Source organism: Malania oleifera, chromosome 8 (genome assembly GCF_029873635.1).
Source record: "Malania oleifera isolate guangnan ecotype guangnan chromosome 8, ASM2987363v1, whole genome shotgun sequence".
Classification (NCBI taxonomy): domain Eukaryota; kingdom Viridiplantae; phylum Streptophyta; class Magnoliopsida; order Santalales; family Ximeniaceae; genus Malania; species Malania oleifera.
In genome coordinates, this window is record NC_080424.1 from 95,988,257 (window position 1) to 95,998,283 (window position 10,027).

General features: G+C 34.3%; 1 protein-coding gene across 2 annotated transcripts; it reads left to right on the forward strand.

The window, feature by feature from the left end:
- The first annotated feature begins 2,927 nt into the window (after positions 1-2,927).
- Positions 2,928-8,992, forward strand: LOC131163013 (phosphatidylinositol transfer protein PDR16). 2 transcript variants are annotated; one of them, XM_058119690.1, is made up of 6 exons: positions 2,928-3,217; positions 5,120-5,217; positions 6,889-7,065; positions 7,296-7,394; positions 7,487-7,732; positions 8,415-8,992. In XM_058119690.1, the coding sequence occupies exons 2-6, from the start codon at positions 5,152-5,154 to the stop codon at positions 8,712-8,714; spliced, it is 888 nt and encodes a 295-aa protein (XP_057975673.1). In that variant the 5' UTR covers positions 2,928-3,217; positions 5,120-5,151; the 3' UTR covers positions 8,715-8,992. The 2 variants fall into 2 exon arrangements, with proteins under 2 accessions (XP_057975673.1, XP_057975675.1); XM_058119692.1 differs by having other exon boundaries at positions 2,990-3,217; positions 5,166-5,217.
- The last annotated feature ends 1,035 nt before the right edge of the window (positions 8,993-10,027 follow it).

A 10,027-nucleotide genomic window follows, 5' to 3' on the forward strand; every position in this document is an offset into this window, starting at 1 on the left:
TAGGTCCCCAACGATCATATTTTCTCCCTTGCCTATATATATGAGTTCATTTGAGAAAATTAAGTGAGATTAGCCACTTTGATTAGGGAAGAATTCTTTGAAAAATAAAAACTCTATTCTACTCATTTTGGGCCTCATTCACTCAAGCTTGCCTTCTATCATTGCCTACATCATTTGTAAGTGGATTGAGTTTGTTTGAATAGGTTTGCTCTCCTTATTTTGTTTACTTGGCATGATTTTATTAGAGAGCAAAACCTAAGGATTCTTATGGGACTTTATTGATAAGTCTATCCTAAGAAGACAATGTTAGATCTTCTAAGCTTGCACATTCATTGCAATATCCTGAGAAGATCTTATAGTATTTTGTTTACAAAATCAATTCAAAATCATTTTCAAATATCTAGTGTGCTTTGTATTGAAAAATATATTTGAAGAGATATTTGTTTATGAGATAGTGGTATTTGTTACAATATTCTTTCACTTATATATTATTTGCTAAAGACAAAGATTACGCATCTTTTGCAAACCGAGCTCATATTTCATTTGATACTCACATCCTTGAAATATCCTGTTGATTGAAATACTTGAGACTAGACATCTTTGTGTGAACTTATTTATTGAACATTTCTTGTGATACAAAGATTGTTTGTTTGACACTCTCACGTACGCATTACACTAATAGAAAATACTTTGAGAGTTGAACCATCTAGACCACATTGAGCATACATATTGAATCATACTGTGGTGTTTGTGATTGCGCGTATCTGGGTACACATCTGCTTTACTTGAAAGCATTTTCATTGTACCATTTCATTGTATTTCAAATACTGTTGTATTTCCAGGCACAAGCCTGAAGAGGGAGACTAGCCCTGGAATAGTCCCGGATTGGCTTAGACTCGGTTAGGAAAGTTAGGTGCGTCGTCCTGTTAAGGCGTGTAGGTTGAGGTCAGCCCCTCTAATTGACCTGGTTAAGGTTGAGGTCAGCCCTGTGTTAATTTGACCTGATTGTAAACGGTGCCGCTCCACCCTTAAGTGAGCTATTAGTGGAATCCTCAAGCTTGCGAGCTTGAGGCGGGGACGTAGGCACAGTTGGCCGAACCCCGATAACATATCGTGTGTTTGCTTATATTTCTGCATTTTATATTTACCGCACATGTATGTTATGGGTGAATGATGCATTTGACTTAATTTTCACAGTATATTTATCCACGCGTTTGGAAATTGTATAAACTGATCCTAGGTTGTGTACATACCGTTATTGCATAGATCAACCTAGGTGAAAAAGTTTTAAAATTCCAATTCACCCCCTCTCTTGGGAATACACCAATTATAACAGCTACCTCCAACCCTTTTGAAAACACACCCAAAGAAACAAATTTCTTCTCTTTCTTACATACTTTTTTTTGTCTCTCCATAATATAGTAGTAGTCTCTAGTCGATATCTTGTTATTATTTTCTTTTTTATCATCTTATTCTTGTTCTTTTTCCTTCCTCTACATTGAATAACCATATACTATTAGCTCATAAAGCTTTGGAGTTCATGAGTGCACACAAACCCAAGCCTGACTGTGTAATCTTATAGACCACGCATGTTGTGACTATTTGCACTGAGAAATTTTCTCCACAGGCGCGAAATTGATTTTAAAGACAGTGATCGTGTCACGCCTCGACTTCTCTATTTGTAATTGTCTCACTAATTTAATTTAAGTTATTATTTTTATTACATGTTAATTCTTACAACATATATTTTAAATCTCTTTCCTTTTTAAAATTATGATACTTAATATTTCCTCCAATATATGAAGTTGGTTCCCTTTTATGGAGTTTCTTTTTTTAATGGGTCAATTAACTTTCATATAGATATCATGTGGCTAATGACTTCATTTATTTTAGAAAATACATTAAATAACTATCTATATATAAGCAAAAAAAAGGCTAAACAAGACCCATGACTAATGCACGTTCTTTGAAAACACAAAAAATGTGAAGAATAAAAACTTTCAAAGTATGCTTTATTTTGATCACTTACACTAACATCGAAAATGGTAGTTGTGAGTGTACTAATTATTTGGCATGTTTCTACAGGAACTAATAGATTATGCCAAAGAAAAAAAGAAACTAACCCTAGAAATCAATTAATTTGGGAAAAAAAATTAATTATTTTTAAACATAAGTTGCAATAAGTATTTAACTCTAAACAAAAATAAAAAGGAAACTCATTCTTGCCTAATAGGGATATTAAGAAGAAACCAATTGATTTTAAAGGTCATTTGTTTCGATAACCAGAATTCATTATTAAACAAATTCTATGTATGGAAGAAAATTTTGAATACCAAAATTTTATGAAGAAAAGAGGTGTCAAATAACTATTAGTTTATAAGGTATCAATTAGAATGCTGATATGTACCGATGATACCCAATATTTTTTCTAATGATTAGACTTTGCCTTAATCCTAATGATACAACAATTTTATGCATAATTAAAATAAAAGAAATTAATCTTCATAATTACAATATAGAAGAACACATAAAATACAAGAGGAGATTATTTATGTAATTCTATTTTCTAAATTTTTTTCTATGGATTTTTTTTTTTTGAAATACTTACATATTTTAATTTTAAAATTCTTATGAAAAATACCTAGTTTTAATAATTTTATGAAAAATTTGTTTTTTTTTTTCCTTTTTTTTCTATTTTTTATATAAAAAAAAATTTCTTACATTTTACTTCCTAAAAAAAATCTCTTTGCTTCCATTACCTCTTTCTCCCAGTCTTGACAGTTAGCCAGTAGGACACAGCCTGTAAGATTAGCACTACCAAACCGTCCGATGCCATCCGTACACGGAGAGACTTTAGGAAATTTCTCCTTCAGCAGCGAAAGCAAAAAACAAAAAACAAAAATACAAAAGCAAAAATAAAAAACAAATTTTTTTTTTTTTGGAGGGGACCATAGAAAAAATGTCGTGTCTGGATATCATAAGAGGGATTCTTCCTGGAATATTGCTAGTGTCCACTACTGTTTAATTCAAGGAAAACTTCTCCAAGTCTTCAAGGAAAACTTCTCCAAGTCTTCAGAGTTCAGAGAGAGAGAGAGAGAGAGAGAGAGAGGGAGAGGGAGAGGAGGCGTCACACGGTGGACTAGACTTCTACCTCCGCCAGCGCAGCGGAGGACGGCGGAGAGGGAAGGCTAAGGGCGGTCCTGTTCTGATTCATTTGGTGCGTTCAACTTGATTCCCTGTTTTAACTTTTTTCTGGGTATTTTATTTTGAGCTGAGCGAGTTTTTTTTTTGGTGGGTTCTTGAATTTCGAACAGGAAACTCTGATTGGGGATGATCCTCATATGGGTTTTTGTTTTGAATTTTGTTTTGGGATTAATGAAAAATAAAAAAAAACAGAAAGAAGGGTACAGGCACTGCTGCATTCCTTTTCGGATCTACAGTTGCTCTGTCTGCGGATGTTTACTGACGTAAATATTGTGTTGCATAAGCTTCTGTGTGTGCTGTCTAATTTAATAATGTTTAATCAATAATTTTGGCCGCGAAACCCATCAGAAACCAGAGCTAGTTCAAACTCCAGATTTTTAATTACTGTGTTTATCACAGAAAATAATAATGGCAGGGAAACGTGTGAAAGCGAAAAAGCTTTTCTCATCCTCCCCAACAATCTGCTTTAGCCGATTTAAGTTTTTCTTTTTCTTTTTGTTTCGTATTTCTTTTGGGGCTTTGGTTGAGTCATTATACCCGATACGTTCTCGTGAAACAAACAACCTCCCGTGTCATGTTGTTAACAATTTTCTCCTTCCTTTAGGGCTGGATTTTTTTTATTTAATTTTTTTTCTGGAAGGCAAGAAATGAGGGTGCCTCTCTCTTTCCTTTTTTGTTGAGAGGTGGGGGGATGGGCAGAAAGTTTCATCAAGTGGGTGCTACTTGTGTTGGTGTAACGTTTAGTGGGTTGGTGCGGTGGTTAAATTCCTAGCCATTGATGGACTTATGGTCAGTTGGTGGTTCTAGATGATACTTTATTATTATTATTATTATTATTATTTCAAGTACATTGTTTGAATGTAATAGATATGCCATGTCTGGGTTTTGATGCTTTCGGGGAGTGTTCTCTGTTTCTGGTTTATTCTTTTTGTACTTTACAGTTCAGTTCCTGCTTTAGCCAGGTGAATTGCAGGGCAGGGTGAATTTGGGTCTGGAGGCATCAAATGCCCTATTGAACAGCCCATATCTTGAATACAATTGGTAAAGTGAGAGTTAATGTTGGGGAATCCTAACCCTAACTGTAAGGTTGTATTCCAGAGCATGGATTTCAGAGTCTAGATTTGGATTTTTATAGTTTGGGCAAATAATTTTGTATCCTATTTTGTCCAAATCCAAGATCCAAACTCCAAGCTCATAAAAATGAAGTAAGAGTCAATGCTGTTATGCCCATTAACCCAGTCTAGACTCAACCAGGTATGCCCATCAACTCAATCTCAACAATTTCTAAAGAAATCAAGAGATATATGAAGACAATACTGAACCAAAGGTTCAGTTTCATAATAAAAAATTTGGAATCTCAAAGGTTCAATGTATGCCTCTTAAGGCCGCGATATACCCCTTGGAGGACATCTTTTATGCCCTTCTGCTAGTCTATTGACTCATTAGCTTGGGTTTAGCCCAGCCAAGTTGCATGGTTGCACACAAATCACTTATGGTGGACCAAAATCTTCTATTATAAAATTTGCTTTGCGAAGAGTTGTTAGTAGTGGTTTTATTTTTAATATTTATGTGCTCTAGTGATCTTTGCATGTTAAACAGTGGTATAGCAAGCATAGCTAGCTGAATAAGGTTATTTGTCCATGATGGTGATTATCATGCCTTTTGTTCTTGGGAACACTGTTTATCACATGGTCTAAACTGCTGGATGCCACCGTGAGTGATGTGGTATCTGGTGACCAGTTGGATCTTGATAATACAACCAATCATGGGATGCCATGTCATAACCTTGATGAACATGATTTTTATTTTGTTCTAGTATATTTTAAGTGTCTTACTATCATTTTCTTTTTGCTTCAGTGTACAAGATTGCCTAACGTGTATGTGTTTGCCATTTACATGATGCTTACTCCTACAGGTAGAACTCAATTTCCACTGACTGTAGTCGGTATGTTTCGTCGCAGAAGTAATTCTCATCACAATCAGGAGAGTGATGTAGTCGAGCCTGAGGTGAAGGTAATGTAATGGAAGATGCAAATTTTCATGGAAACACGTTGATATTATTCATTTTTTATGTACTTGTGGGATTAAGTTGACAGAACTTCAAAAATAGTTCCACTGATTGCCTTTTGCTAGATCTCAATCGTAAAATTTAACTAGTGATGTGTAAGTAGGAGTGTAAATGGATGAGATCATTGTATATCCTAATCCAATTTGTTAAGCAAAAACTCAATCTGAAATATCGATTAACCTGAAACAAACTTCATTGTTTAATCCTAATCTGTTTTTGTTAGGGTTTGGATCCTATTTATCCGTCCAATGTATGAATTATCAAGGATAATTAGTTGGCTTGATGAGTGAGAAACTAAGCATGTCTATGTATTATCATCATAAAAAACTATCTAAACCGTCAATTTAAAAAAACTACAACCCTTAAAAAAAATGTCCCTTCATCATTCTCAAAATTCATCAAACCCTTTGAAATATACCCATATGAATACATATACAAAACATAATTTTATTTATTTATGCCAAAACCAAATCAGATTATTATCCAAGAAAATCAGTATAGATCCAAATTTGATTGGTTAATTTAATTAATTACCTAATGGATTTAGACCTCAATCAGGCTAGTTGATCAGAACTTGAAACCATATCAAACTCTTTTGACTGGATGCGGACCAACGTCAGATCAGAACTCGATCCACCAGCAAGCCTACTGGCAAGCCATGATAAATGTTAATGTAGATGCTAATTGATTTTGGATCAGAATTCAATCCTCTGACTAGCCAATTTGCAGGCCATGATAAATGTTTATCCATCTGCCAAGTCTTGGATGAAGTTCTAGTGTTCAACTTCTTAACAAACCCTTGGAACTTCTTTTGCTTGAGTTTGTCCCACCATTATTTTGGCAATTGCACTCCATCTTGTGCTACATCCTTTGTAGAATTGTATCTAGAGACTCTTAACTCTTTGTTCAATGTAACCCTTAGGAGGTGAGGCATAAGCCTTTTGAGAATTTTTCTTTTAGATAAAATATGTATATAAATTGCATACATTTTATAAAACAAAGAAAAAATTAAGAAAATCATAAATAAAATATATATTAAAAAAATCAAACATAACCATTCAAAAAATGCTGACTTGAATGCATTACGTGAATCATGACAAGATAACTATAATGTTACAAAAGCTCAAATCAATCATGACAAGGTAACTGTAACATTACAAAGCTCAAATCATTTTCAAGATCTTAGATACAACTCTCAATTATCATTTTCCACTCATATTATGATTTTCTATATGAGCATGTAGTTAAAATTTTCTAGCCAAAATAAGTCGAGAATCACACATCCAAAATATGTAAGCCTCAACTAAGAAGGCCAAAAAGGTGTATCTTTTGCACGAATGTGCAAATCTTAGCGTGTAATGCATTGGCCTTTTGGGATTTGGTATTTTAGTTTGACTGTTTGAGCCTCTCTGCATTCACATGCCTCATGTTGAGGCGAGTCTCATGGCCAACCTTGATTGAGCCTTTTAAAACTTTGAGTTGTTTCATGCTTGGTCAGTAACAGGACAACATTGTAATTGTTAAAAATTTCAATCTATTGCTGCATTCTTTACAGTTTCACTTAAAAGGATACCTAGTTGAGGCAATGTTCTGCTAATGTGTATTTATATATGCAGGTCAATGAGTTCAAGGCTGCAATTGGACCACTATCTGGACGCAGTTTACAGTATTGCAGCGATGCATGCCTGAGGAGATACTTGGAAGCTCGAAACTGGAACATAGACAAGTCAAAGAAAATGTTGGAGGAGACACTCCAGTGGAGATTGACGTTTAAGCCTGAGGAAATTAGCTGGGTAAGTTGATACAAATTTCCTGCAGATAAAAGGTTTACAAATGTGATAGAAAGTACCTTTTAGAATTATTTCCAAATATTTTTCCTAAATCAAACTCAAGCTTAATGTTTCAAAATTGAGGAAAACTAACCTATATCAATGAGTAGCTCCTTTTCATTTCATTTATGCTATTTACATATGCTTTTACTTCAATGTGGTTTTACGCTGATCATGTTGTAATTCCTTATCAGCATGAGGTTGCAGTTGAAGGTGAGACTGGGAAAGTATTTAGAGCTAGTTTTCATGATAGGAATGGGAGAACTGTTCTCATATTGAGACCGGGAAAACAGGTAGGTCTTGTTTTGGATTATATTACTACAGTTTCCTTGAGGGTGGAGCATTGGTGGGTAAAAGTAATTCAACTCTACTGCCTACTTTGCAGAACACAACCTCACTCGAGAATCAGATGCGACATCTTGTTTACCTCATAGAGAACGCCATCCTTAATCTTCCAGAGGGACAAGAACAAATGGCATGGCTGATAGATTTCACAGGTTGGTCAATGAGCACTAGTGTGCCCATCAAATCTGCTCGAGATACCATCAATATTCTACAGAACCACTACCCGGAGAGGCTAGCTATAGCATTTCTCTACAACCCCCCGCGGATTTTTGAAGCATTCTGGAAGGTCTGTGGTTCTGCTTTCCTTCTCTGCATTCTGGTTTTTAATGAATTCCACAAAAAAATTCCACCGATCTGTGGGAAAATTTAAAACAAAAAAAAAAAGAGTGAAAAAAAAAAAAAAAAGTGGAAGAAGAAAAATAAAAGCTATTACCACATACAACTACATGAAATTGCTAAAATTCTAACAGCTAAATAAATGCTGATCATTACTAATAGAAAATGTGTGAAATGCAAGGGATGATGGTAGTGCAGACCATCCTGGATTTCCATTCCATTCGACTGCTAAACAAATGTAGACTATTCCAGCCTTTTGGGTCTAGAAAAAAAGATCATGCAAATATATTTAAGGCATATGTAGGTGCTGTTGCTACCCAATAGCTTTTAGGAGGAGGATGGCCAAAGGGTTCGTTACTTCTGTTAAATTGATGGCGAAATGATCTTGACCATTCCCTTTTGAATTGTAGATCGTTTTCCTTTAGAATACCATTGATTTATATTTCTATTTTCAATTTCTTGTTGCAGCACAAGGCAACAGCTACTCAATGTGCTCAATCATAGAGCAAGATTGAGAAGTAGCCTATTTTTATTTTTGTCCATTGGATGCTTTGAGTCACGACCTTTTTCTTTTTCTTTTTCTTTTTCTTTTGGGGGTCACTGGTTGAGTTCTTCTGCGTCTGCCCATGCAGGTGGTCAAGTATTTCTTGGATCCTAAAACATTCCAGAAGGTGAAATTTGTGTACCCAAAGAACAAGGACAGTGTGGAGCTGATGAAGGAATATTTTGATGTGGAAAATCTTCCGACTGAGTTTGGTGGAAAATCCTCGTTACAGTATAACCACGAGGAGTTCTCGAAATTAATGGCCCAAGATGATTTGAAAGCTGCTGCATTTTGGGGGTTTGGCAACAAGAACCACCACGCTAAGAGTGATTATTCTGCAGCAGAGGTGGCTCCAGAGCCCATCAGCCTTGCAACTGAAGCAAGATGAGGGCCTTCTGCTCCTAGTAATATTGCAATAAAGATGTGATAAAATCTCCTTTACCACTGATGGGGTTGGGGTGGTACATTTTCACTGACAGAAGCTGGCTGTTAGCTGTTGGGTCTGACTGAGGTTAATATTGAATCTATATTATATATAACAGAACATAAAATCATTCTCCCACCTGCTTCATACTGTTTGCTAGCTTGCATTCTATTTTCCTCCCTCATTAAAACTCTCTCTGCCCCCACGGGCATGTTTATTTTGAAATCATTAATTTTGTGCAAGTTTATCTTAGTGATCTGACAAATTTTATGCTGGCTGTCAGCTACTTAACGCAACTCTCCTCCTTAATCCAGGTTTGGGACTGGCTTAGTAGAAAATCTTAAGAGACAATTTTAAAAAGATATGGATAGTATTATACAAGGCATACCAGAGACTGACAAAATATTTATAGGAGGAGATCTAAATGGATACTTGGAAGAGATATAAAAATTATGAAAGAATATATAGAGGATATGGATATGGAGACAAAAATGAGTATGGAGAAATGATCTTAGACTTTGCTATGTCATATGATTTTAGCATAATGAATACTTGCTTTAAGAATAGAGAAGAATATTTAATAACCTTTAAAAATAGACAAAATACAAGTCAAATAGATTTTTTTTTAACTTGGTGGGTAGATCGTTTATCATGCAAAAATTGTAAAGTTATTTTAGGTGAAAACTTAACTACATAACATAGAGTATTAGTGTTAGATATATATATTAAAAAATAAAAAAAAAATGATAAAATAAACCAGTATAGGAGAACTAAATGGTGGAACTTAAAAGGAGAAATTATATATAAAATTTAAAGATAAAATGATCAAAGATGGGGATTGAACCTTAAAGGATGGGATATATATAAATACTCTTTGGAATATATTAGTTAACTTTATTAAAAAAATAGCAAAAGAGATTTTAGGTGAATTAAGGGGAAATTTCTTAAATAGCAAAAAGAGTTGGTGATGGGATAAAAATGTACAAAAAATTATAAAGACAAAAAGAATTTGGTATAAAATGTGGCAAAAATGTAGAAACATGAATAACTTTGAAAAATATAAGGAGACAAGAAAAGATGCAAAAAGGGTCGTTAGTGAAGCTAAATATAGATCATTTAATAGTTTGTATGATAGATTAGATACAAAAGAAGGGGAAAGCAATATATTTAAACTTGCTAAAGTTAGAAAAATGATAGAAAAGACTTAAGAAATGTAAAATGTATAAAAAGTGAGGATGATATTGTCTTGGTTAAAGACGAAGATATTAAAGAAAGAT